This window comes from Macaca thibetana, chromosome 16 (genome assembly GCF_024542745.1).
Source record: "Macaca thibetana thibetana isolate TM-01 chromosome 16, ASM2454274v1, whole genome shotgun sequence".
Taxonomy (NCBI): domain Eukaryota; kingdom Metazoa; phylum Chordata; class Mammalia; order Primates; family Cercopithecidae; genus Macaca; species Macaca thibetana.
In genome coordinates, this window is record NC_065593.1 from 44,554,319 (window position 1) to 44,581,083 (window position 26,765).

At 56.9% G+C, this 26,765-nt stretch overlaps 3 protein-coding genes across 27 annotated transcripts in view; 1 reads left to right on the forward strand and 2 right to left on the reverse strand.

Annotated features, from left to right (window-relative positions):
• Positions 1–26,765, forward strand: part of MRPL27 (mitochondrial ribosomal protein L27) — a 464,439-nt gene that overhangs the window by 279,347 nt on the left and 158,327 nt on the right. The window contains exon 1 of one of the 21 annotated variants that reach the window (XM_050765112.1): positions 7,852–7,861. The exons of 15 other annotated variants lie outside the window; for them this stretch is intronic. The gene's annotated coding sequence lies outside the window, so the exon portion shown is untranslated. Of the gene's footprint in view, positions 1–7,851; positions 7,862–13,263; positions 13,274–16,154; positions 16,165–16,576; positions 16,581–21,989; positions 22,000–24,419; positions 24,424–26,765 lie in introns of those variants that run through there. 5 more of the 21 variants (XM_050765114.1, XM_050765135.1, XM_050765142.1 and 2 more) reach the window with 5 other exon arrangements.
• On the reverse strand, positions 2,267–11,419 carry SPATA20 (spermatogenesis associated 20). 2 transcript variants are annotated; one of them, XM_050765053.1, is made up of 17 exons: positions 11,260–11,367; positions 10,389–10,507; positions 10,097–10,267; positions 9,933–9,997; positions 9,587–9,741; positions 9,365–9,508; positions 9,064–9,265; positions 8,449–8,579; positions 8,246–8,350; positions 7,951–8,025; positions 7,644–7,853; positions 7,371–7,563; positions 6,882–7,050; positions 6,382–6,593; positions 3,679–3,878; positions 2,802–2,882; positions 2,267–2,627 (listed from the first exon to the last, which is right to left on the reverse strand). In XM_050765053.1, exons 2-17 carry the CDS (start codon positions 10,463–10,465, stop codon positions 2,457–2,459), a joined length of 2,361 nt encoding a protein of 786 aa, XP_050621010.1. In that variant the 5' UTR covers positions 10,466–10,507; positions 11,260–11,367; the 3' UTR covers positions 2,267–2,456. The 2 variants fall into 2 exon arrangements, with proteins under 2 accessions (XP_050621010.1, XP_050621011.1); XM_050765054.1 differs by lacking the exon at positions 10,389–10,507 and having other exon boundaries at positions 11,260–11,419.
• Positions 14,874–26,057, reverse strand: EPN3 (epsin 3). Of its 4 annotated transcripts, none has more exons than XM_050765070.1 (10): positions 25,577–26,043; positions 21,539–22,239; positions 20,457–20,575; positions 19,694–19,774; positions 19,341–19,469; positions 18,337–18,424; positions 17,596–17,865; positions 17,320–17,430; positions 16,959–17,189; positions 14,874–16,817 (listed from the first exon to the last, which is right to left on the reverse strand). In XM_050765070.1, the coding sequence occupies exons 2-10, from the start codon at positions 22,098–22,100 to the stop codon at positions 16,486–16,488; spliced, it is 1,923 nt and encodes a 640-aa protein (XP_050621027.1). In that variant the 5' UTR covers positions 22,101–22,239; positions 25,577–26,043; the 3' UTR covers positions 14,874–16,485. The 4 variants fall into 4 exon arrangements, with proteins under 4 accessions (XP_050621027.1, XP_050621029.1, XP_050621028.1 ...); XM_050765072.1 differs by having other exon boundaries at positions 25,718–25,880; XM_050765071.1 differs by lacking the exon at positions 25,577–26,043 and adding an exon at positions 24,019–25,116.

Sequence of the window (26,765 nt, forward strand, 5' to 3'; positions counted from 1 at the left end):
TTAGGTGAATGAATGACCTCAGGCAGGGAAAAGTAAACAAAGGGACAAGAAATTCCTTTCTTTGGGCCTCAGTTTCCCAACAAAGACGCTAAGCCTAAGAGCTTTTCTGGGTTTGAGGAAGAACTCCCCATATATACCCTGCTCAGGCAGCCCCTCCAACCCCCTCCAGCCCTGCCTTTACCCCTCCCTCACAGCCCATCTGGCTCCCTGCAGAGCTAAGATAATCTTCCCATCTGTGATACCCTTTGCTCAGGGATGATACAACCATTATCCCATTTAGTCACCTTAACAGCCCTGAGAGCTGAGTGGGTGGCCCCCCACCTTTCAGATAAGGAAGGGGGGTGCTCAGAAAGATGGAGTTACTTAAGTGACTGCCCAAATGGTATGGCCCTGTCTCCAGTGACCCTGGCCCACAGGTGTTCCCCTGGTATAACTGGGTGCACACCCAAGAGGGACCAGGAAAGGGGAAGGGATACTACAGGAACTCTTACAATCCTGCTTCTGAGCGAGATTTATGTGGGACCCTGCCCTCTTTAGAAATTCAAGCACTGCCCTCTTTAGAAATTCAATTCAACTAACCCTTTAAGGAGGTAACTCCTTCTTCCCAACCCATTTACAAAATCCCATCACCGAGTGCACATCTCATCCCAGGAGGGAGAGAGGAGCTGCCGAGCAGAAAGCAGACTGGCTGCAGGGACAGAAGACACCAAGGGCACCCTCCCTCACAGCTGCGCCTGGACCTCCCGCGAGAAGAGGAAGCCTTAGGGGTCCTTATTGTACCCTGAAGACCCCAGAGAGAACCAGAAGTGCTGAGGGGTTGCAGGCCGGTCTCTTACCTTCTCTGGGCCTCGAATATGTATCCATATGAAGCTAAAGGTACCTGCCTCACCAACTCATTCATGAGGGTCAATGGGACGACAGTGGCAAGAGGGCTTGGCACACTGCCCAGACTGTTCCAAAGCCAGGGCTGGGGCTGCCAAAAAGGCCACCTGTGCTTCACCATGCTCCATCCTCCTTCCCTGCCACCTCCCCAGGCCAGGCTCCACTTGTCCAGCTCACTGACTTCCTGGCAAGGTTGAGTGGGCTCCAGCTAGGAAGGGGCCAGCTGACCTTGTTGGCCGGAGCACTAATCCCCTCCAGATGGGCTGGTGGCTTGCAGTGAGGGCCTGGCTGCCCAGACAGAGCTGACTCTGGTCCCAGTGACTATGTGTGGCTGTGTGTGACCATGTGAAGGGAGCAACTCCATCCAGTCTCCCGGTTCCTTCCTGCTTCACTCCTCCCCACTGCTGACATCCCCAACAAGCAGTGGCCCCATGAAGGCCTTCTTGTCTCTAGTAGCCTCTTTTGGCTCTCTGTGTTGCTTAGCTTGGGGGCTGAGGATGCCTGGCTCAGTCGATTCCCAAAGGCCTCAGAGAGACAGCTCCTCCCCGTGCTTTCCCCACTCCCTGTCAGCCCCATCACTCTGCACCTGCCCTTCCCAAAGCAATTGTCCCAGTCCCCATCCCTCAACCCATGGAAGCTAGATGGGGTTTCTGGAGCCTGGGAAGATGTATGTGTCAAGGACGGGACTCAGGAGCATTTCCCAACATTTAGGGGAAAGAATGAGGTCACAGGAAGACTTTCTCTGCAGCAAGAAGGACTCAGATAGATTTGGGGAAGGACTTCCAATCCAACATGTTCCAAACAAAAGAGAACTCTTTCTTTGGACCAGCTTGTATGAAAGCAGATGGATGGACAACATGACCTCCTGCAAGGAGGACTTGCTTCCATCTTTTCGAGGCTGGGGCTAGATGGATACCCCAAAAGAAATGTATTAGTCGTGACAATAGCAGCTCCCACAATGCACCAGGGCATATGCAACGTCACCATTCTGTGAAATATAAAAGCTCATATAAAGCATCTCTGCCCCTTCTCCGGCTCAACACAAGAAGACAATGGGGAGGGGAAGGCAGGTTCCCTTCTTAACCTCTTTCTGAGGGCAAGGATTGGGCTTTCCCCTTCCTGGGCCAGTCCACACCCCCATGCCCACCCGTGGGCATCTTTACTTGGTTTTAGTCCCCTGACCTCAGTTCAGGGACTAAATTCATTCAGGCTACAATGACCATGGAAGGGGCAGGGACAGTCTGCTGACCTCTGGAAGATGAAGGAGAAATGGGAGAAGGCAGAGGAGTCAGGTGGGGGCTCCCAGAGGAAGCAGCCCTGAGCTGCTGGTTCCCAGGCTGAAGCCTGAAGCCCCTCCCTCATAAGCAAAGCTGACGCCCTCAGGTTACCACGGGACACTGTTAAGTTTATTCTAGGGTGAGTGGGTGCCCAAGGGGGGCAGTGAGTATGGCCGAGGTCACCTGGTGGCAGGGTGCTCAGGGATGGCCACAGGTTCTATAGGGCCCTGCAGGGCCTGAGTCTCTAGTCAGTTGGGATGCTTCACCTTCTGCCCCAGACCAAGGGGGTTGGGGCAGTCATGGATGTAGCAGTTTTCGTAATTCACAGGGATCAGTGATGGGCATTGAGCAGGCTTGATTCTCACATACATATGCAGTGGCCTGGTCTTCCAGCCGTCGGAGGGTACTCAGAAAAGGCAGCTGGCGGGACAGGAAGCTCGAGGGGTCCCCATCAGCCAGAATCAGCACCTAGGGCAGCAGCAGAGCAGGGAGAGTCACCTGCTGGGTTGGGGGGCCCATTGGCAAGGCCCACTGGGAAGTTCCCCCTTCCCAACATTCCGAGGGGAAGGAGACGTTGAGGAGCTGAGGATGGGAGGGGGCAGCTCTAGGGAGGTGGGGGGTGGGGCTCACAGGTTCGGGTACCTTGTTAGGAATGTAGACAGAGTGGACACACTGCACCAGAGCCTTGGTATCCTTGGCCTGGCGGTCTCCACAGATCACGATCTGACCAGAATAGAGAGGTCACTCCGGTGTGTCAGGGGAGGGAGCGGCTGAGCTCTAGACCACCAGGGTTTCCCCATCCTCCCTCCACCCCACCCTATATTCCTAAGGAACAGGGACTCATCTCAGCTGCCAGGATGAGTTAATGCTTGGCAAGTGGGAACACACACACACACACATACACACACACTCACACACGAGAATACCGAAGTGGAAATGTCACACATATACACAATGGTACAGATACAAACACGGGGAGACACACACCCGGAAGACCCAAAGCACACAGGGACCCATCCAGACAGACACAGAGTAGTCACACACACACACACACACACACACACACAGTGGATGCCTACACAGAGGCAGATACCATACACACGAACAGCAGACACACACGCATGCAGGCAGACACAGAGGCAAACCTGCAGATGGGGCATCCACACGCAGACAGACAAACACACACGACGAACACTCACACCAACATCCCCCTCAAAGGTACGTGCACAGACACACACCTCAGGGTCACACACACCCGGAAGTACACACACACCAATAACACAGGACCGACAGAAGCAATTACGCTGATACCAAGACGTACAGAGAAACACTTCATCAGCCACCACGGACTCATATTAATTTCTGCCTCCCTGTCTGACAGGCACCTCCACAGGCCCGCACACACACAGACCTGAGCTCTGGGGACAGCCCAGGAACCCCACCTCCTGTTCCCATCTGCTATCGCAGCCCCAGCTTCCCTCCTACCCGAAGTCCCAGCCCAGGTGCCCTCACTCCCCACCTGCTTGAGGGTCTGCTGCTGGGCTGAGAGGGCGCGGACCATCTCGGGCAATGCTACTGGGACACGGCGCATGCGCTCGGAGAAGGCAGTCAATAGGCACACACACTTGTCCATCCAGTCCTTGTGACCCGTGAAGCCGTGCAGCCGGAGCAGGTTGTGGGCTGACACGGAATTGGCGCTGGGCTCTGCGCCATCCTGGTCTGCAGCACACGGGGAGGCAGGGGGTGGGGGTAAAGGAGGGTCATTGAGTCCCAGGACCCTGCCCCAGGACTGTATCCAGGGCCACTTGGGGGATGAGACAGAGAAAAGGCCCTGCCTATCCCGCCCCTTCCCCACTCTGGGTGTGGATGCCGCTCCAGCAGTTATCAGTACTTTGCTCTCTTTTATGGCACCCTCCACTCTACCTGTCCTAGCTTCAACTGTTGGTCTCCAGGCTCCCTCCTCGCTGCTGATACCTCTGTCCAGCCATTCAGCTGCTCAAGCTAGAGCAGCACCATCCTGACCCCTTCCTCTCCCTCTCCCTCTGCTTCTAATCCATCTGTGTCTTGCCAGGGCTGCGGCCAGAAGAGATCCAAATCCCACGTCTCCCTATCTCATACTTCCACATGCTCTGAACCTTCACCAATGCCTGCCTGGACTGAACACGACTAATGGCCTCCTAACTGGTCACCTGTTTCCCCTACCCCCACTTCTCTCCACCAGTGATCAGAGTGACCTCCTTAAACCCATACCAGAGCAGGTCACAATCCGCTTAAAACCTCCTTGCCAGCCGGGCATGGTGGCTCACACCTTAGTCCCAGCACCTGGGAAGCTGAGGCGGGAGGATCACCTGAGCCCAGGAGTTTGAGACCAGCCTGGGAAACACAGTAAGACCATATCTCTTTTCTTAGAAAAAAAAAAAAAAAAAGACGACTTCTGTGCCCTGCTGGCCTCAGCATTCTTCTCGGTGCCCTCCAGGAACACGCGGGCCCTGCCTGTCCTCCAGGATACAGGCTGCCTGCTCCAACCTGTCATGCGCTGCTCCCTGTGCCTGAACTCTCTTAGCTTCTCCGTGGCCACATGGCCTCTCTTTCCCTCCAGGCCTTGGTTAAATGACACCTATCACAGGTGTACTCTAATTGCTCCCTAGGCTGAGTTGGGCCTCCTCTGCGGTTCTCTCCCAAGGCCCTTTTGCTCACTCAGTTAACATTTCTTAAGCACCTACCATGTGCCAGAACCACACTAGACCCTGGGGATACAACAGTGGCAGAAAAGTCCTGATCTTTGAGGGGCTAAAATTTGAGGGTCGGGAAAGAAACCTTTAACCACAGACAAGGCACATGGGTGATAGGGAGCAGGTACACATAAAGCATCCTACTTCACGGCACTCACCACAATTTTAACTACACATCTGTGCATGTGTTTTTGCATTATTACTGCATATTCGCTGTCTCCCCTACCACACTGTAAGCTTCATGAGAGCAGGGACCAAGTGAGCCTTGGTCAATATCTGAATCCATGGGTGCCAGTTACTGTGCTAAGCATGTTTGCAGAATGGCTAAATTCATCTTTACATCAACCCTGTAAGGTAGTACCAATGTTAGCTCCATTTTACTTATTAAGAAACAGGCCAGGCATGGTGGCTTTCACATGTAATCCCAGCACTTCGGGAGGCCGAGGTGGGCAGATCACATCAGCCCAGTAGTTTGAGACCAGCCTGGGCAACATGGAGAAATCCCATCTCTACCAAAAATTAGCCAGGCATGGTGGTGCATGCCTACAGTCTTAGCTACTCAGGAGGCTGAGGTGGGAGAATTGATTCAGTCCCAGAGGCAGAGGTTGCTGTGAGCCAAGATCATGCCACTGCATTCCAGCCTGGGTGACAGTGAGACCCTGGAAAGAAAGAAAGAAAGAAAAGAAAGAAAGAAAGAAAGAAAGAAAGAAAGAAAGAAAGAAAGAAAGAAAGAAAGAAAGAAAGAAAGAAAGAAAAAGAAAGAAAGAAAGAAAGAAAGAAAGAAAGAAAGAAAGAAGAAAAGAAGGAAGGAAGGAAGGAAGGAAGGAAGGAAGGAAGGAAGGAAGGAAGAAAGAAGGAAAGGAAAGAAAGAAAGAAAGAAAGAAGGAAGAAGGAAAAGGAAAAGGAAGGAAGGAAGGAAGGAAGGAAGGAAGGAAGGAAGGAAGGAAGGAAGGAAGGAAGAAAGAAAGAAAGAAAGAAAGAAAGAAAGAAAGAAGGAAGGAAGGAAGGAAGGAAGGAAGGAAGGAAGGAAGGAAGGGAAAGAAAGAAAGGAAGAAAGAGAGAGAGAAAGAAAGGGAAGGAAGGAAGGAAGGGGAAAAAAGGAGAGAGACAAAAAGGAAAGAAAGAGAGAAAGAGAGAAAGGAAAGAAAAAGAAAGGAGAGAAAGGAAAGAAAAAGAAAGGAAAGAAAGGAAGGAAACGAAACTGAGGCTGAGTTTAGTGATTCATGCCTGTAATCCCAGCACTTTGGGAGGCCAAGGTGGGAGGATCACTGAGCCCAGGAATTCAAGATCAGCCTGGGCAACATAGCAAGACTCTATCTCTATTTAAAAAAAAGAAAAGGAGACTCAGAAATATTACAGCAGCCAAAAATCACACCATTAATAAGTAGGAGAGACACAAAGCCAGGAGGGCTTCGGCCCACACCAGTTCTTCACGCACGCTGCACTTAACACCTCCCAGGACCCCAGACTAGCCCTGCACCCCTACTGACCGTCCTTCAGACGCAGGGGCAGGCCAGCCCCCAGCTCAGCCTCACTGCAGAAGTAGCCGCCACCCTGGGAGTCCCAAAAGAGCCTGTCCTGTGTGTCCTGCAGCCGCAGAGCCCACTCGAGCCACGCACTCTCCTGTGAGGCCTCATACAGGTCCAGCAGGCCCCGCACCACGAAGGCGTAGTCCTCCAGGAAGCCCCAGCAGGGTGGGTTGCTGGGGGACAGGCATTAGGGGAGGGGCTGGGGAGAGTCCCAGGAGAGAGGGCCTTTCCCAGAGGAGGCCCGTTCACACATTTGTTCACTTAACCCTCCAGATGAACCCTCTTGGGCAGGTGTCATCAACCCACTTCCCAGATGAGTAAATGGGCCCAGGGAGGCTACAAACTCACAGCAAGCACCTGGCAGAGCCAGGACTGGAGTCCACATGGAGTGGAGAAGTAGGGCAGAGGTAAGCTGGGGACGTGTGGGGAGACGAGCCCTCCCAGTCTACCCAGCCCCCAACCTGTGCTCCACAGTCCCCCCAGAGCCGGTGTAGCAGGTCCGCATCAGGCGGCCACTGGCCACATCAAACATGTGCCGCTTCAGGAACTTGGCACCATTGGTGGCATAGTTGATCAGCCTGTCTTGGCCCAGGACAGCCCCGGTCACAGCATAGCCTGACACCATCAAGCCTGGAGCCAGGAGAGACAAGTAGTGGTGAGAAGCTGGCCAGGACCCTCCGGGTAACTCCACCCCATCACCTTGGGCCCCAACACCTCCCTGGAGCCATGGGTGATCCCTGAGATCTTGGGCTCCAAAGCCAGACATGGCGGGGTTCCCAGCCCTTGTGTGTGACCTTGGGAGGGTTACTCAAGTTCCTTAAGCCTCTGTTTGTCAACTGAGAGTAATAACCCTAATAAAGGGAGAGTGAGCAGTTAGCAGGTGCCGAACAGACGGGGCTTTGTGAAGGGGGATCCTACAGACAGGCTGGGTCTCAGATGTGCAGCCCCACCATTCCAGGCAGCCAGCATCTTGCTGTCCAGGTGCGGCTTGGGCCGATGCTTCCGGGCCTGGAAGAGCTTCTCCAGCCCTGTATTGAGCAAGGTCCGCACGGCCTCCACATCCAAGCCAAAGCGGGCAGCGGTCAGCTCCAGCGAGTACCGGACGGTCAGCACATTCTGGCCCTGCAGCTCCCCCTTGGGGTCCTGAGGAGAATGGCCTTTGTCTGCGAGCTCACACGCCTGGCAGGCTCCAGGGCCCGTCAGGTGACCCCAGAAGTCCTCACCTGACTGGGGCTGATGTTACCAGCCTCTGTGAGGCCGTAGTGCTTCATGAGGAGCTGGCCTGAGGTCAGCGGCTCGGTGGCGCCCAGCACAGGCTCCGGGAGGAGCTGCTGAACTTCTTTGACCGTCCACACATAGTAGGCACCCTCTTTGGGCCGCATGCCCCGCTCTGGGGGCGAGTCTGCATCCTCCGCGCTATAGAAGCCTCCGGACTGTGGGGAGGGGAGAGTTGGCTGGCCCTGGTCCACAGGGCAGTGGAGGCGCCAACCCCTCCCATAGCCAGGCCCGCCTGCCACCATGGACACACACCCGGTGGCTCAGGCTCCGAGCCACGTACTGCAGGATGCCTTTGGCCACGTCAGAGTAGAATTCATCACCAGAGATCTAACAAAGGGAAGAAAGGAGACTGTGAACAGAGGCCACTGGGAGGCCCAGGTGGAAGGGGACAACATTCTCCGAGGCAGGTTGGGGATGGAAGCCTGGGTAGTGGGTACATGGGAGGGAACAGGGGATTCAGATTAAGAGGAGCCGCAGTCACCAGTAAAGCCTTGGGAGGGGCAGCCAGAGTGAGATGCCTGTTCTCTGGGCTGGGGTCAGGGATCACCTGGAAGGCCTGCGAATAGGCCACAGCAAGCTGTGCCTGGTCATACAGCATCTTCTCGAAGTGAGGGACGTGCCACTGGCAGTCTGTGGAGTAGCGGTGAAAACCCTGTACCAAGTGGAATACAAAGCTGGAGGCTAGTCCCAGCCTCTGCCCCACCCCACAGCCCTCTGCTGCGCCTCCAGGGAACACCCAGTGTCTGTTACCTGCCCCACATGGTCCCGGATGCCCCCGTTGGCCATCATTTTCAGGGTATGCAAGGCCATCTGCTGGGCCCGAGAGCCATCCTGAGTCAGTCGATGGCTGAGCCAATAGGAGAACAGGAAGCTCAGGATCACTGTGGGGGCACCAAGAACATGGGGGTGAGAGAATGGGAAAGTGGGGACAGAGATCAGGGTGGTCAAGAGGCCTTGGGCCAGGCAGAGGCTGGGAGTTCACTCTAGACAGGCTGTGGGGTCAACAGTCAACCCACAGGACAGAAGGTAATAGCCCGAGCCAGAGGTCAGAATACCATTGACTCACAGAGGACCAGAAAGTTACTTGTCCCCCCAGAGCCCAGAATGTCATTAGCCAAGCCAGGGTCACTGGGTCACTGACCAAGTCAGGGGACAGAAGGTCATCACCTAGGTCAAGGTGAGAGAGTCACTGCTGATACCAGCAGTCGGGTCTTCACCGATAGCTACCGACAGGCTAGAGGCAAGGAAGTCACTGCCAGTCAGGAGGACAGGATGCTATGGGTGAGGCCAGGAGCCAGTAGGTCCCTGACCAGCATAGGAATCAGAAGGCCAAAGCCCGGGCTAAGGCGGGCATGGGGCACTGACCCGGCGTGGGAAACTTGGGGGCCTCAGCGAAGCCACCGTATTCCTCATCGTAGCCCTCGTCCAGCTGCTGGAAGCAGCGATTGTTCATGGTGGCGGCAGAGGGCGGCAGCTGGCGGTCACCCATGCTGATTTCTGATCGGGCCAGTAGGGCAGTGGTGACACGCTGGCTGTTTTCTAGCAGGGTGTTCTTGTTCTGTTTCCACTGCGGGAGGTGGAGGCACACCTGGAGGTCAGCTGGGGAGAGGGGCTCTTCTTTCCTAGTCCCCCACCCTGGTCCCCTAACTCCCCCAGGCACACCCACCTGTTCTCGTATTCTCAGCAACACTGTGCGGAAGCCGACTCGGGTCAAGCCATCCTCAGGAGGGAAATAGGTGCCCCCCACAAAGGGCTGGAGGTTGGGAGTCAGCCACACATTCATGGGCCAGCCCCCGCCGCTGCTGGTGGCCTGGCGGAGAGAGGGCGAGGGTGAGGGGAGCTGCCCTGAGCCCATGTGGTGCGCACACTCCCGAGGAGGACTGCTCACCTGCACGAATGTCATGTACACCTTGTCCACGTCGGGCCGCTCCTCACGGTCTACCTTCACGCTCACAAAGTCCTCACTGAGCAGGCGGCCGATCTCCTCATTCTGGAAGGACTCCTCTTCCATCATGTGGCACCAGTGGCAGGTGGAGTACCCGACTGAACAGGGCCATGGGGAGAGGTCAGGGGGCCAGCCACGGGTCAGAGGGAGGCTGGCCAAGTGGCCCTGGCTGGATGGAAGACGTCTTGGCCTCTAGTCTCCTGGAAGACCCGCCAGGCCAAGAAGACCCTCCCCCATCCGCTGCCACTCCCTGCCCACAACCCCGTATCAGGGAAGGTGGGAGCATTACCTGAGAGGAAAATCGGCTTGTTTTCTTTCCTGGCCTTGTCGAAGGCTTCCTGTCCCCAGGGGTACCTAGGCCCAGCAGGGTGGGGCATCACTCAGTAGCCCAGGGGGTCTGGGAGGGGTCTAGGACCCCAGTGATTCCAGGCAGGGCCCCGGGAGAGTGCTCACCAGTCCACGGGATTGTAGGCATGTTGTAGGAGGTATGGTGACTTCTCGTGGATCAGGCGGTTGGGGACCCTCTGGGGTGTAGACGAAGGATGGCTTCCCTTCCCTCCAGCAGGCATGGGCACTGAACTACTGACCGTCGCACTTCGGTCCTTGTCCCGGGAGGAGCTACCCCTGGTGAGGACTGGTGCATCAGGCAAGCTGGGGGCCTCCACCCACCTTATCCCAGGCCCCCCAGCACCTGCCCCACTCCACTCAGCACCCCGGTAGGACCGCTGCTCCCAGCCCAACCCACCTTTCTGAACCATGGGGGAGACTGTGGCCTTTGTGCTCCCCCTTATGTTTTTTGGGGGGTGAGGAGAGGTGGCTCATTGGGGGCTCCTTGCCAGGTTAGTCTCCCCCAACCTCCTGGACCTGGTGGTGGGAAGGATGGCTGTGAGGTCAGGGCGGGTCACAATGGGCAGAATGGTTCTTGGGGCTCCATTCTTACCCCTCCCGGGGCCCCTCCCCGGGCCCTTCCTGGAGCAGCTGCTTGGAGGCATCTCTCTGGCAGGCCTGGGTGTGGCCCCACTGGAAGGCAGCCCACTGTTGGTGGCTGCACAGGCCAAGAGCAGTAGGGTCTGGGACTGGACCAGGTGAGGGACAAACAGAGGAAACTAGACATGGGGACTCCCTCACTCAACGCCCACCTGCTGGGATTCCTGTGGGGCCAGGTCCTGGGCCAGACCCCAGGACACCTAAGGAATCAGAGACCTCAGGGAGTTCAGCCTGGAAGTGGGCAGTGCAAGCTGACCTAAATAACAAAAGGTCCATGCGGCAATAAAGGGCTGTGACAGGACACAGGGTACTATTGGAGAAAGGCCCTTGACCCAGCATCCAGCGCTGGGGTGCAAGGAAGGCTTCCTGGAAGCGGTGTTAGAACAGTCCCTGGGGAGTTGGCACTGCACTGGAAGGAAGGGGAGGGGAGGGAAGGGAAAGAATGAGGACGGGAGGGGAGGGGAGGGGAGGGGAGGAGGACCTTACTGCCAGGGCCAGGTCTCAGAAGCATACTGGAGGTGGGGTGGGGGAAGGGCCAGGCATGCAAGGGTGGTCCAGACAGGCACTGGGGACCGGTGCCCGGGAGACCCTCCACTGAGCCCGCAGGCAAGCGCAGGGAGTGCCCGTACCTGCGGCTCGCGGCGAGGCCTACACCGGCGCGGGGTAGCAGAAGTACGCTGCCCAACCAGGCCCGTGCGCCCAGCATGGCTGCTCCGGACCATGGGCCCGGCCGCTACGGACAGGAAGGGAGGGCAGGAGACTGTGAGGGGCGGGTCGGGCACCCACGGAGCTGCGGGCGGGTCTTCGCTGGGACTTGGGACAGTGTGGCTGGTCTCCGAGCGTCACCCTGCGGCCGAGCACAGAATTGCAGATCAGGCACTCCGGCCTTGGGAGAACCCATTCTGTGCATAACATTGGGCTCTGCCCCTGCCTGGGGAGGACAGCCCTTCTCATGCAAACAGGGAGAGTTGTGGGATCCAGGGCTGGGGGATGCTAGGGCCATGGGATGCCAGAGCTTCAGCTCATTTTGTCCAACCCCTGCCCCTTTTACAAATGAGAAATGAGATGCAAGGCGAAGGCGTACCTTGGCCAGGTCCACCAGCTAACAAGCTTTGTTTGTGGCAACCTCCTCATCTCTCGGTCCTACTCAAATCCTACCCACTCCAGGAAGCCTTCCTTAAATAATACTGATGAGCCCATTTTATGTCTCATAGGTTACACATGGCCTCATTGGCTACATTCAGCCAATATCTATTAAGTGTCTGACGTCTGCTGCTCTGTAAGGCACTGGGTATACAATGGTGGGCAGAGAGAAATGAGGCTCCTGCCCTCACATGGCTCACAGTCTGTTGAGAGCGGCAGATGCTAATTCAACAGCCATACCAATGAATCTATAAACACCCATGTGACAAGTCCGTGAGGGTACAACGTAACAAGTGACCTGATCTGGTGGAAGGGGCAAAGGATGAAGGCTTCCCTGAGGAAATCACATTTGTGAAGACATGGAGGATGAGAGGAAGGAACTTAGAGGGCGCTCAGGGGGAGTACTGGGGAAGGAGGCAGAGGTACAGTTTGTGCAAAGGCCCTGTGGCTTGTCAGTGAGTGAGGGGTGAGCAACTGCAGAAGGAGGGAAGACAAGGAGTAGATGAGGGCAGAGGCAAGATCTTGGAGAGACTCGTGAACTGTGAGAAGGGGATTTTTATTTTTTGAGATGGAGTCTTGCTCTGTCACCCAGGCTGGAGTGGAGTGGTGTGATCTCGGCTCACTGCAACTTCTGCATCCTGGGTTCAAGGCTGGTCTTGAACTCCTGACCTCAGGTGATCCATCTGTCTCAGCCTCCCAAAGTGCTGGGATTACAGGCATGAGCCACCGTGCCCGACTCAATTTTTTTTTTTTTTTTAGACGGGATCACGCTCTGTCGCCCAAGCTGGAGTGCAGTGGTTTGATCTTGGCTCTCTCTTGCAGAGAGAGGTCCTTTGCTGACCTCCAGCCCTAGGTTCAAGCGATTCTTGTGCCTCAGCCTCCCAAGTACCTGGGACTACAGGCGCGTGCCACCACGCCCAGCTAATTTTTGTATTTTTAGTAGAGACGGGGTTTTGCCATGTTGCCTAGGCTGGTCTCAAACTCCTGACCTCAAGTGATCCATCTGCCTCAGCCTCCCAAGTGCTGGGATTACAGGTGTGAGCCACTGTGTCTGGCCAGAGAAGGGGATTTTTGATGATAGTAGAAGCAAGCTGTTGAAAGGCTTTAGTCAGGAGGGTGACCTGGTTGGATCTGCATTTTGGAAAGATCCCACCAGCTTCCCAGTGGAGAATGAACTGGAAAGGCGCAAGAGTGAAAGCGGGGGCAGATAGGAGGCTATAGCAGCACCCAGGGGAGATGGGAGAGCAGAGATGCAGAGAAGGGGATGGGCTGGAGGTCGGTCAGGGAGGAAACGTCATCAGGATTGGCAGCGACAAAGAAGGCAGTATCCAGGGTGACTTGGAAGGTGGGACCACTCCCTTAAGAGAGGGCATGGGGTGGGGAGCGGGGACAACTCATGGGGTTCATTGTTGGACCTGCGGGTTTGAGATGTGCACATGGAGACAGTGATGACACTGCTCGGAGCACAGAGGAGAGGCTGTCAGGAGAGAGGATTGGGGGTCTTGACTGTTGAGATCATGTGGGTGTGGAGCTGATTCAGGGAGACCGTGCAGCAGAGCAGAGAAGAGGGCTCAGGTCCAGGCTTGAGTGAGCCTGTGAAAGACACAGATAGAGGTCGGGCGCGGTGGCTCACGCCTGTAATCCCAACACTTTGGGAGGCCGAGGAGGGTGGATCATCTGAGGTTGGGAGTTGGAGACCAACCTGACCAACATGGAGAAACCCCATCTCTCCTAAAAATACAAAATTAGCCGGACATGGTGGCGCATGCCTATAATCCCAGCTACTTGGGAGGCTGAGGCAGGAGAACTGCTTGAACCCGGAGGCGGAGGTTACAGTGAGCCAAGATTTCACTATTGAACTCCAGCCTGGGCAACAAGAGCGAAACTCCATCTCAAAAAAAAAAAAAAAAAAAAAAAGAAAGAAAGAAAGAAAGAATAAGAAAGACACAGACGGGGAGCAGCCAGGGTGCAATGGAAACCCAGACAGGGCAGCACGCCAGAGACGAAGGACAGAGTGTCTACATGTCAGACTTCTGAGGGGCCAGCCTGGCTAGGACAGAAAAACGTCCACTGGCTTCAGCAACACGGAGGCCATTGGTGTGCTTAGTGGGCGTCGTTCTAGTGAAGTCAGGCTGACAGCAGAAGTCGACCAGTCAGCTGAGGAGGAAGAGGAAAGGGAGGGGAGACAGAGAGAGATGATGCGTGCTTGACATGAGGGGAAAGTTGGGAAGACACTGTCAAGATGGATGGAGCTAATTAAGACACATTTCGATGGGAAGGATTCATCTGAGAGAAAGTGGTGGACACCATCGAGGATAGAAGAGGTGGTGGTCCTGGGTGGCCCTGAGAATGTGGGGTGTGGCAGGTTGTTGGACAGGTCGGCTAGCCGGAGGGTCCAGCGGGTGCTCGAAATAACATGTTCTGGCTAGAAGGAATGAGGTTAAGCTCAGAGAGCCGGAAGCCTGCCTTGAATGTAGAGTAATTTGGGGTGATGACAAACCTCCACGTGTGACCACGGTAAGGGTCACTGAGAGGTCAAGGGGCCGTAAGGTCCTTGGATAATGGAGCGACTTGAACTTGAAATTGAGGTAAGAGCTGGATGAGAAGACCATGAGCCAAGACCGAAGCATCCCAAAAATGAGGTGGAGTGGCAGCCCCAGGCAGGGAGGAGACAGAATGACCCATGGCACCACCCTCCTAGCAGGAGGGGTCTTGTAGGGAGGGAGGCAGGAAGCAAGGCTATCAACCTCTTCTTTGTGGGAGACAAAACAGCTCCCCCTTGGGAGATCTCAGGGGGATCCAGTTTAGAAGAAGAGAGACTGGGTGACAGGGCCACAAAGGCTGGGTCAGGGGACAAGAAGGATGGAATCATCCCAGGTTTGGGTGTAGCAGAAGATATTAATAGATGGGTGCTGGACTCTGGGTATTGCCTGGCAAAACCAGGAGTGAAAGGCATGATGGGTTCGTGCCTCATGGTCAGTCTCTGAAAAGGGTGGGCCCTGAGCTGAATGGACACGGGCCTGGGGGCATCCACATAGCAACCTCATCAGGAAGAAACTTCTGATCCCATTTGACAAGTAAGGAAACACAGGCACAGAGACAGGGAGAGGGTAAGTAATTTACTCAAGGTCACAAAGCATAACCACTTATTACTAAGTGATTCTTGTCAGGGTCAAACCTTGGAGCAGAACTTTGAGCCCTGTCAGTTTGACTCCTGAGCAAGTGTTCTTGTCCATCCTGTCTGTAACTGCCATTGTGGGACTCCCTTCCTCTACCCCCACCTTAGGAAGGGGAGTGGCATTGTGTCCCTTCACTCACCGACTTTGGTGGAAGGTCATTTGTCCCTAAAGGGGATGGGGGCTGGCTGCAGGCTGCCTGCAGAGCCAGGCCCCAAGCACTGAGGACACATCAGTGTCCAGTGGTCCAGTGATCAGGGAGCATTGAGAAGAAAAAGAGGCAAGGCTGGTCATAGGGGCCCCTCCTGGATTGAGTACCAGGCCTCACCCCACCCTTGGTTTCCCAGACTCCACATAAACCCCTAGAAGGGGTCTGATTCCCCCTCTGTGGCTGAGACTGAGTTTCTCACCAGCCTTGGTGAAGCAAGGGAGAAGGCAGAGTTAGATTTAAGGTGACTCAGTAAAACAAAGGAGCCTGGGAGCTCCTGCACTTGGCTCCTGCCACAGCCGCATCACGTGCCCCTGACTTGTCTACCCTGCTGCCCCCTGGCTTGTCTACCCTGCTGCGCTCAAGCTCCTGGAGGTTGGATCCTTCCCAGGTGAGCCCAGCACTTTGTCCACAGCAGTCAGTCAATATTTGCTGAATTAATTCTGGGGCCCTGCCTGGCAGCTCCTGGCCTTGGAGCCAGACTGTCTGACTCTGAGTTCCAGCCCCGCCCCATGTCAGCTTTGTGACTTTGAGCATGCCATTTAACGTGAGCCTCGGTTTCCTTGCCTGAAAAATGGGAGTAGTACCGGCTGCAAGGTGAGAGATCTGTGCAATCGCCCTGCAGTGGGCTTTGCGCTTGGTTTCATGCTCTGCTGTCCCTGTTTTGAAATTCTTCACACGATTTTGAACAAGGAGCCCTCATTTTCATTTTGTATTGAGCCCCACAAATTATGTAGCCAGGGTCCCGAACGGAATTAACAATATTGTCTACCTCAGAGCGTCGTTGCGAGGATTAAATAAGCTGATCTGCTTAGCACATAAGCAGTACCCAATAAATAGGAACAAAGGCCTATTGTCTCTTGCTGTTAGCTCAGCCCCAGTGCCCATGTGTGATAAATGAATGAAATGACCGAATTGAGTGACAGCCTGGGAGCGTCTGGAAGCGAAGGTGCCTGGGTGACGGGGGATGGAGGTGAGGGTTGAGAGGAGCTGAAAGGAAGCGGGGGCAGTTTTGCACCCCGCGTTGTGCAGCTGCAGTTTCCTAGACAGCCGGTGATCCACGCTGTGGTCGAGACCCGGCCGCCACACCTCGCAAAAAGTCCACTTGGTGAGAGCTGAGAACTAGGGTTCCAGTCTTTATTATGCGGGCGTTCAGTCTCTAGCTCCCGGGCCGTGGTCCATGTCCAGCTTCCGGAGCCGCCGCGTGATTCCAGCCGCCACTGGTTCAGCGAACCACTAGCACCCGCGCCCCGCCCCAGCCCCGGGTCCGGAGGCGGGGCCGCGGGGCGCCTGGCGCATGCGCAGGCCGGCCCGCGGCGGGGTGGCGCTCAGAGGAAGGGGTTCGTGCCGGTCTGCGGGGGCGGGGGCAGCGGCCCGGCTGAGCTCGGCGTGGGCAGCAGCGGCTGAGGCAGGCGCGCTGGGGGCGGTGCGAAGGCTCCGGCCTGCGGGAAGACGCTAACCGAGGCAGGGAGGGTCAAGCCGGCTGGCACGCTACTGAGCGGGAGGGGCAGAGAGGCGCTGTAGGTCATGGAGCCCAGGGGCGCCCCCACGGGCCCGCCCGCCAGGCCCAGCGCCGGCGACCCCGTGCGCATCTGGTTTAGCGTTGGCCTGCCCGGCTCGCCCGCGCCGAACGGGTTGGTGGGGGACGGAGCGCTGAGACCTGCAGAACGAGAGTGGCTTGGAGCGACCCGGGATTCAGAGCCTTACACCGGGAGGTCTTGGAAGTTGGGAAGGAGAGTGAGCTCCTCCGGCCGAGGCTAGGCTCTGAAAGCAGGAGCCCCTGGATTGAGGGACGTCTTACCTGTCAGAAAGGGGTTCCGGGTCTTTGCAGCCTGGGGTGCCTTGACCAACGAGTCAAGGTTGACCAAGGAAGAGGCCGAGGGGCCCAGGAAGGACTCGGGAGTCCGGCAAGCTCGGGCCTCTTTGCTTGGCTGGGTTAGTGCTTCCCCTAGTATGCCCAGGTCCAGGGCATCTGGCTCCTTCGTGCCATTTTGCTTGGAACTGGGGCTGGGATCTCCAAACAGGTCCAGCTCTGGAATCGAAATGCTAGAGCTCGCTGGTGGGGAGAGGGATTGGCGCCCGATGTGGGAGGAAGAGAACAGAGGCTGCTTGGGGTGGGCCCCTTGTTCCCCAGAGCCTCACCATTCCCTTGCCCCACTCACCCACAGGGCTGCTGGGCTTCCCAGAGGGCAGGGCCTGCTCCATCCCCTCCTTGATCTCTGTGGATTCTGGAGGTTTGGCAAATGAGTCAAAGGCCGAGGCAGCACCTACAGCTGGGGGAAGAGAGGGAGAGGAGATGGATTGGCAAAAAGAGCAGGTGCTGGTCTAACCCCTTTCCAGAGAAGCTACCCTCGTAACACATACAGTATCTGCTGCCCCCTTGGCTCTGCCTGGAAGTCCTCCAGCCCCTCACTCACATGCTCTGGCCCTCTTCTTACCAGGTGTGTCGGAGGTCTCAATGGAGGCTCCCCAAGGGTCAGCCCCAGTGCTGGGGAGTTTGTGGTGGGGAGAATTCAGTGCCCACGGGTCTGTGGTGGGGGGCCCAGCAGGCAGCACTGGGGTCCTGCCCCAGGGCTCAGAGGAGGAGAGCATGGGAGTCAGATCCCAGGGCTGGCTTCGGGACAGGATGGTTCCTGAGGGGATCGGAGACCAGGGGTCTGCAGAAGGCCCCCAGGAGGAGCCGCTGGCCTCTGTGTTCGGCCTAAAACCTGAAATGGGAACAGCATAGACATGATCCCAGGCCCACCTTTATCCCTCGCCCAGGGCGCTTCCCAGTTACCCAGCCCAAATCGGGAGGCAGGGGATCCATGTCACAGATGGACTGTGGCCTCAGGACCACCCAGCAGGCTGGAGCCCGTATTTGGCAAGTGACCCCAGGAACTGGGACCTGCAGGTGTGGGTGACTCAGGCCACCTTCCCAGGCAGGGACATGCTGAGCAAGTGAGTGCAGCAAGAGAACATTTGCTGCGTTTCCTAGGAGCTGGGCCCTTCAGACATTCTCCATAGCCCTCACTATGAAAGCCCGTCCCACAGGCGGCGGAGGCTCAAGGTGGTGAGTGACTTGCCCGGTGACACTCAGATGTTGTGGGGAGGTGGGGAGGTGCTTGGCCCGGCAAGTGGTTGGGAAGGAGGGGGCATTCAGGCCAGCCTGGAAGTCTCTTGCAGCCCTGCATGCCCACCTGGGATGTCCCATGGGTCAGCAGAGCAGTGTGTGGAGGGCGGGGCCAGGGCAGGTACGAAGATGTCAGCCAAGTCCAGGATGGAGGACTGTGGAGGGGAGAGGCAGCCGGGGCTCAGAAGTGGGTGGGGCCTGGAGGGAGGGCAGGCCCTGACCTGTCAGGCTAATGCCAGCTCATTCTCTTTATTCATTCCACAGATACCTATTCATGATCCCTCACCTCGACATAGTGCTTTACAGTTTATAATGTTTCTTCATCCACAGAGTACCTGATTTTCATAACAACCCTGTGAGGTAGGTAGGGCAGGTGATGTGCCCATTTTATGGATGAGCCAGCCAGCGCACAGAGGGTGGGATGGGTTTGCCTGAAGTCACACAGCCGGGGAGAGACAGAGCGGGGACAGAATCCAGGCCAGCAGAAAGGGGCAGATGTTTTTCAACCAGCCTACCTCCCTAGGTCAGTGTCCAAGAGAAATTGGCCACAGTGAACATGGGCGGAAAGGAGACCGCAGCACCCGGGCATGACATGGACAGCTTTGGAGGGCAGCCTTGCACTCAGCAGCTGCTCACTCCCCATGTGGAGAAAATACGTCCATGAGCCCGCGGTGTTTTCAGCACCATGTGCCTGGGCCCACCTTAGTCTTGATCGACAGTATCACATAATCCTAACATGTCAGAGCTGGAACTATCCAATAAGCACACTGTGCAGAAGGGGAAACTGAGGCCATGACAGTGACATGCCCCAAGTCATAGAGTAAGTGGCAGCAAATTCAGAACCCAAATCCAGGGGTCTCTGATCAGGATCCCTGTGCATCCCACTTTGCTGTTAACTCAGTCATCAGCCCATGCAGGGTGGGACTAGGGCTGCTACACCCCCACACCTATTTCATCTAATAAACATGTTAGTGCTTACTATATGCCAAGCACTACTCTGCTCTCTCTTTACAAATACTCAGTCCATGTCTCAGGCCCTGTCCATCCCACGCACCCCAGCCCACTCCCTACCTGGCTGGTTTTTAGTTTCTCTTCCTCCTTTTTCTCTTCTCTCTCGGTCTCTCCGTCCCGCCGATGGTGGACGGCAGGCCCTGCACCATTGGCCATGGGGGAGCCATCACCCCGCCAGGATTTCACCTCCTGCAGAAGGCACAGAAAGGGTCAGGAGCATGAGCGGCGCAGGCTGGAATCCGGGGACCTGTGCACCCGAGGCTGGAGTCGAGAGAGTGCAGGTGGGAGACAGCTGAGAGGTTAGGAGCGGCAGGGCCACCGGGTACAGCAGGAGGAGCCTGTTAGTGCCCTGAAGCACCTCCATCACCAGCAGCAACAGCAGCACCGGCGGCCGGGAGGGCTCAGCCCACTACCTTCTCGTGCTCCTGCCGGCTCAGGCGCAGAGCCAGCTGCAGCTGCAGGTCCTCATCCCTGTGGGAGGCTGGGGGGACAGGCTGCGGAGGAAGAGAGGTGTGAACTTGGCCCTGTACTCCCACCTTGGGAGCAGAAGGGCAGTATAGCCCTGCCTGGGTCATGGGGATGGAGAGACAGATGCCCAGCCTCAGTATGCATGGGCCATTTGCCCCTCAGTCAGCAGGGTGGGCGTGGCCTTCTCCCTGCCTGCATCTGAAATGCAGTTTAAAGATCAGGAAGACTGATCTTTTGCTTCTGAATCCTCTGAGAGTTCTCTAGGCCCTCCTGTGTGAGGCCCAGCTGCTTCCTGCCTGGTCTTCCTGGATCCACAGAGGTAGTGGCAAAGTTGATGATATCGGGGGCCCATCCTTGTCTCCCCACGAGGATAGCTGGTGGGCGGGGGCGGGCAGCATATCCCAGTGTCCCCTAGCAATGTCTGAGCTCACTCACCCTTTCCACCATGAGGTGGTAGCAGGCCCCCCGAGACACAACAGGTGCCCCTAATTGCACACTCGCTACTCTTTCCAGGCCAGGTGGAGAGGACTGGAGGCGGGGAGGCAGTCCCTGCCTGCGACAGACCGACAGAGACAGTGGGTCTTGTGCTGTCCTTGGGCACAGGAGTGGGGCTTCGGGTGACAGAGCCTGAGTCAAGGCTGAGGGGCTCCCAGGCATTCTCCCTCTAGCCCATCCCCTCCCCACCACAGTGGGGTTGCGTGGCCTCACCTTCTCTGCCTCCTCACGGCTCATGGCTAGGGCCAGCTGCAGCTGCAGTTCCTCTTCCCCTGACGTCTGAGGCCGGGCCTGCTCCAGGTCGGAGGTATAGCGGGGTGACGAAGAGGAGGCTGCAACGACCATCATGTCTCTGTGACCACACGATTACCCATTAGCTTCCACACCCCTCTGCCTGCCAGGAAGCTGAGGCTCAAAGAAGAGAACTGAGAGGAGGGGAACAACAGGCCGTGGAGGCCCCCGTGGGCCAGGCAGTGTGCTGGGCACTCTCTGTAAGTTCCCCATCCCACCCTGTCCCGGTGGGACGGCTCCAATCCCTCCTTAGCAGATGCACAGGCAGCACTTAGGGCACCTGACCAGGGTCCTCAAGCAGGACTTGAACCCAGGTGCCCAGACTCCAGCTCTTGGACTTCCAGATGGACCCTGTCCTGCCTGGGGGCAAGGGAAGTGCAAGGATAGGAGGTTCTAGTCCAACGAGGTCACAGCCTCACAGCCCTCAGCAAACTGTCAAAGGCTTTATGGAAGGCGGGCCATTCTGAGTATTCCTCAGATCAGGGAAGCCCGCACAACTCAGGGCAGGACAGTCAGGGACTGTCCGGCAGCTGCCCTCAGGTAGGGGGATGAAGGGGAATGCCATATGTCTGGGCTCGGGGTAGAGGACATTGCTGAGCCTGGTCTCATTTCATTCTCAAATCAAACAGTGGAGGTAGGTGAGCTTATCTCCACTGTACAGATGAGGAAACTGAGGTTCAGAGAACTGGTTGCCCAGGTCACACAGCTTGGAGGAAGCAGAATAAAGAATGCTATCTGTCTCCAAACCCATGCTTCCACCATCATGCCATCCTATCAAGACAGCTAACGAATGATGATGAATCTGTAACAACATTATTATCTGAGCTAACTTGTTGAGCACCTCCTATGTGCCGGATGTTGTGCCTTGCATGTTACATTCCTTATGTCTGAATCCTCGTAACACCCCTCGGAGGTAGGTATTATGAACCATGGCTTGGATTGCAGAGCCAGGATTGGAAGTCGGGCCACCTCCCCATCCCAGCCACACGCTGGGGCTCACTCACAGTTGTAGGAGGACGGGGAGCCCCGGGAGCGGCCGTAGTCCTCGCCGTAGCGGCGGCTGAAGCCCAGCTGCCCACTGCCAATGCCGATGCCCTCCAGTGCCATGCGCTCCTTGGTCTTGAGGGCATGGGTTCGCTCCTGCCGCAGCCGCTCCTCATCCTTGAGCAGGGCCATCACTTGCTTGACCTTCTCGCGCACGTTGACGCCCTGGTCCTTGCCATCGCGGTCAATGTACTGGAAGTCCTTGAGTGTCTGGATGGTGTAGAGGTTCTCGCGGCACTGGTGGGCCACCCGCTCAGAGCCTGTCTTGAGCAGGTAGTCCAGCAATGTCAGAGCCTTGTACACGTGCCGCCAGTTCTTGCCGCTGTCATTGAGCCGCCGCCACAGCATGCCCATGACCTCGGTGAAAGCCACTGTGTTGAAGGTCAGGTCAGCGATCTCGGACATAAGCGAACTGGGGGGGCCCCAGGGGTCATTGCTGGTGGCCTCGCGCACCTTGATTTCCGCCTCAGAATAGTTGTGCACGATGTTCTTCACCTGGCGCCGGAGCGCGGAGGTCGTCATGGCTGGAGACTTGGAGGTGGGTGGCCCTCGCCCCCGCTGGAGATGGAGGGCTGAGGGCCACTGTGGTGAGGTCACGGTCTTGAAGGATGGGCTGCTGTGTTCTCAGCAAAGCAGCTGCGTCCTTGGGTTCCACATGGGGCTGAGGAAGAAAGGGCCAGGAATTCAGGGGCAAAGGCCTACCTTACAGGTCACTCAGCCACTGACCAACTAAATGAGGCCTGGCCAGAGTGTCCCTGCCTCCAGGGATAGCCTTCAGCGCACATGTTCTTATTTCACTTATAATGCAGCAGGCACTTGGAGCTTTGCATGCTCATCTATCTTCACAGTCACACCACAAAGATGCTGTTGTCATTGTTTCCATCCACAGATGGGAAAGGTAGGGCTTAGAGTATTAAATGGGCCTGGCACAGTGGGTCATGCCTGTAATTCCAGGACTTCAGGAGGCCAAGGCAAGAGGATCACTTGAGGCCAGGAGCTGGAGGCTGCAGTGAGCCATGATCGTGCCAGTGCACTCCCACCTGGGCAACAGAGTGAGACCCTGTAATATTAAGTGACTTGTCTGAGATCACAGAGCTGCTACATGGGGGACCAAGACGACCCTAGGAAGCCCCACCTAAGAGTGCATGGCCTCATAGGGGAATGCTAACGGGATTCCAGGAAGGCTCGCTTGCCTTGCTTCTGCTGCGCCACCACCTCTGTTTCTGCTGAGATCTAGCTTAAGACCTGTCCTTCCCAGCTCCTCAGCTCACTTTTCTCATATTGTTAATTTTTGTAGTTTGGTGCATTCAACACCTATTTCCTGGAGGCCTTTTCTGAGCCAGGCATCATGCCAGGCACAGAACACACGCCTTGGTCCACCCACGTTCAGTTGTGAGGGTACAGAAAATCACAGTCCAGTGTGGGAGTGCAGAGCCGCCCAGGAAGACCCAAGCCAGGAAAATCAGGGGAGACTTCCTAGAGGAGGTGGTGGCGGAGCTGAGATCCAAGATCCAAGGGAAGAGTAAGGAGGAGTGAACCAGCAAGTCAGGGGAGCTCAGAAGAAATGCTGTGAACTGGGCCAGAAGGCAAGAAAGCAAGGATCATTTGAGGAAGGCTGCCCCTCAGAGATCTGGCCAAAGCCAACACTCCCGCCTGCCACCACCACTGCCACCCCCCACTTACACATGAAAGTGTTGAGGCCAGAGAAGGGATGAGACCTGCCTGCGTCGTATGGCACGTAAGTGGCAGAGCCTCGACTAACATCTAGGTCTCCAGAAGACTAATCCAATCCTTATTGTCAGTGTTACCCAGCTTAGTCATTAATTCATCGGTTTGCTTTACTGTCTCAGTCCCACCTTCTCAGCTAGAATGGAAGCTCCCTGAAAGTAGGAACAGTCTGGGTTCTCCAAAGTCCCAAAGCCCTGGACACATGGTGGACCTCTGCTACCCCAGCAGGGAGAAAAGCCAGGCCAGCCCAATTCGCCCCTAATAGCCGCAGGTCCAAGCTGTCTGCTGAATACAACCCCAGGCCCCAGGTCCTCCCAAGGCCCTTTCAGAAACCAAAAGAGGAATTCCCTGACCACCGCCATTCCTCCCACACTAGCGCTGGTCTGTGCATGCACACACACACTGGCTGGGCCTGCAGAGCTTCCACTTCACCCGTGAACTCTCCCCCACCCACCAAACAACTCTCGGCTCCACCCTCCATCCCAGCCCTTGCCCCAGCTGGTCCCCAGGCTGCCAGAAGCAGGAATCTGAAGGAGACCTTCCCCCACCCGACACCATGTTCCTTCCACCCCAGCCCCGCCAGTGCTGGGCTCAGTTCAAAGCGGCCCCACGCTTTGAAAACACGCCTTGGCAGGTTTTGTTTGGGGCCCAGAGAATAGGATCCCGTGGGAGCAGACGAGGTGGAGAGTGCCTGGCCCACAGCGCAGCCTACCTTTTGTCTCCTGTCTGTCTTTCCTTCCAGCGGGTGGTGGGCCTTCTGTGGGGATGCCACGGCCACAACTTGTTTAACTCCTGCCCTCCCCCTTGCTAGTGACTCAGACCTGCCTTCACCTCCCCATCCCGTGGCTGGGGGTGGCAGAGTCAAGATGGGAAATAATGTGCACCGAAGCCCGCCCAGCGCACACCCCTACCGGCTGGCCACTGGAAGTAGCAGAACCAGTCGAGCACTGACTCCACCAGAGCCCTACCTGGACCTGGCTGCCCTGGCCCTCCGGCCCGGCCCAGGTAGGGGCACCAGCCTCTGGAAGGGGACTCTCAGTGTGGGCCCAGCGGCCCTGCCTGGACCTTTCTCACAGGAGGTGGGCATTCTCTGCACACCCCTGCAGGGGCTAGGGGGAAGTGTGGGGTCAGAAACATGGGGAGGCACCTTGATATTCCTTCTCTGGAGTTTGAGGGAACACGGTGAGGCTGCCAGAGCACAGAGAGGGGAGGAGGAAAGGAAGGAACGCGGGAGGGAGCAGCTGGGAGCGCTGCCAGCAGTGTTACAAGCAAAGGGTTTTATCGAACACAATATGCCCAGAAATAAAAGGGAGTGAAACAGAAACCCAGCGGCCGATAAGGCAGTGGCGGTAGCAGCAGCAGCCCTGGGCAGCTGGAGATGGAATTACTGCAGTGACCTTGAGCCGGACCCTGTCAGGTGGAGGGAAGGGCACAGAGAGGGCAGGGCCTGAGAATTCAGAGATGAGGGAGAGGACAGAGGAAGGAGGAGGCTGAGGGGATGGGAGCATGGCCAGCAGGTGGTGGGATGGGCCACGAGGCATGGAGTATCAGCTCTCGCCTACATACAGGGTCCCAAGGAGAACTGCGCAGTAGGGAGGGGCTGCTCTTCTCAGGGCCTGCAGGATGGGGGGATCTGGAGAGCTTCCCAAAAGTCAGGACCGAAAAACGCAGTTCGCTCGTCCCCAGCAAGGGCTTCAGAGAAATGGAAAGAACCCAAATCTGTCCAGTCACACGTGCATGAGTTTGCGCAAAGTCTGTGCACCCACCAGCCCAGCCCACACCCCATTCCCGTCCTCTGCTAAGGTGGGCTCCAGCCCCTGCCTCCAAATCAGGTCCAGCCTGAGCAGTGGGGAATGACAGTGCCCTTCTTGATGCTGTAGGAATGGGGGTGAGCTTGAGCTCTAAGCTTCTGGCCACTGTAACAGCTGCCTCCTGGGAGCACAGGAGATGGGGGAGGGGGGCTCCCCTGAGGCTAGAGGTGTGCATGAGGGGCTGAGGAAGAGGAAACAGCAGAGATGTGCAGAAGGAGTCTGTGGGGAATGCCACCAAAGATACTAAGTCCCAGGATGGATGGGGAGGGGGCCCTGAGTCCCTTTCTGGGGGCTGCAGGGAGGGAGGGGTGGCAGGAACGAAGCCTTTAGGTCCTCTACAGCTCAGCCTTCTCCCTCGCACCTGGAAAAGAGACTAAGCCCCAAGCCCACTCTTTGCTCCCCACCAACTCCCACCTTCCATGCCGCCACTGCCAGGGAGGGGGCCAGGGAGGAGCTTACCTCCAGTGCGGGCTCCCTCGGCCCCAGCCCCGGCCCGAGTAGCCTCTGCGGTGACCCTCCAACCTGTGCAGCAGGGGGACGGCACAGCCTCGGGAGCGTCTCCAGAGCCATCCACCATGGACCCTCGTCCCAGAGACCCACCTGCTCCCAGGAGGCGCAGACCCCTCAGAGGGGCAGCGGCAGGGTCCCTGGAATGGGTAGCAGCTCTTCCCGCGTGCGTTTGCCTCCTAGCCAGCGCCAGGCAGCACTCCGAGGAAAGTTGCTCAGCTGGCCCGGCAGGTCTGCCTCAGCAGTAACAGGACACAGGAGGAAGCGCAGGGCAGGTTAACCCCTTCCTGCTGGCCAAGCAGGTGGTGCATTGAGAGGTGGGGGGCCTGCCTGTTGGCTGCCCCCAGGAAGTGCAGATCTGGAGCCAGTGCTGGTGACCCGATCCCCTCTGCTTTGAGTTAACCCTTCCCCTGCCTCTTCAACGGGAAAGGAGGGGGGCTCCAACACCCCCACCACATCACTCCCCTTCCTCCTTTGGGCCAGGAGGACATTAAAGGAGAGGGTAGGGCCATTCCCTGGGGCTGGCTTTTTGGTGGAGCCCCTGACTTCTAGGGGAGGAGGGCATCAGGACTCTAGCACAGCCCCCTCCCTGCCTTTCCCACACGGAGTCAGATCCTGCTCTCCATCCTCCTCCTGCATCTCAACTGGAGGATCCCTGAGGCCTACTTAAGGACGCCCACCCACCCATAAACCAAAGTTGTTCTTCAAACTCTGGGAGCCTGGAGTGCTCTTCACATGGGGAACCCAGTCCCAAATGGTTATGACTGACAGAAGACAATGATGGGCATGAGTCTGAGCTGACAGTACGTTTCTGAGAGCCATTTCTAGCCTGTTTCAGGTTCCCTTGAGCAAGGGAGGTAGCATGAACATCAGCAGCTGTTTTTAAGGCAGAAAGATGGCTCAAGGCCAGATAGTTTGAGATGAGGAGGGGATAAGGAAGACTAGACCCCAAAATAACAAGGTGATGTGGCCTCTAGAGCTGAAGAGGTGTGGTGAGCATGATCTGCAGGGACTGAGTTGGGGCCCTGGGACCCAGCTGAAGGGAGATAGCAGGGAGCCAGGTCCCATGGGTCTAGTTCTACTCCTCATCTCACACTTTGTCATACTTGGTGATGACACTTCAGGAAGACCTGGCTCCAGG

Excerpts from the sequence above, each read along its gene's own strand:
- SPATA20 (XM_050765054.1), bottom strand. The coding sequence starts at position 11,336 with ATGCTGGGCGCACGGGCCTGGTTGGGCAGCGTACTTCTGCTACCCCGC. Across the intron at positions 9,509-9,586 it reads TGTACATGACATTCGTGCAG|GCCACCAGCAGCGGCGGGGG; the intron begins GTGAGCAGTCCT and ends TCTCTCCGCCAG. Across the intron at positions 7,564-7,643 it reads GTAACATCAGCCCCAGTCAG|GACCCCAAGGGGGAGCTGCA; the intron begins GTGAGGACTTCT and ends CATTCTCCTCAG.
- EPN3 (XM_050765070.1), bottom strand. The coding sequence starts at position 22,100 with ATGACGACCTCCGCGCTCCGGCGCCAGGTGAAGAACATCGTGCACAAC. Across the intron at positions 18,425-19,340 it reads AGAAACTAAAAACCAGCCAG|TCCTCCATCCTGGACTTGGC; the intron begins GTAGGGAGTGGG and ends TCCCCTCCACAG. Across the intron at positions 17,431-17,595 it reads TGAGACCTCCGACACACCTG|CTGTAGGTGCTGCCTCGGCC; the intron begins GTAAGAAGAGGG and ends CTCTTCCCCCAG.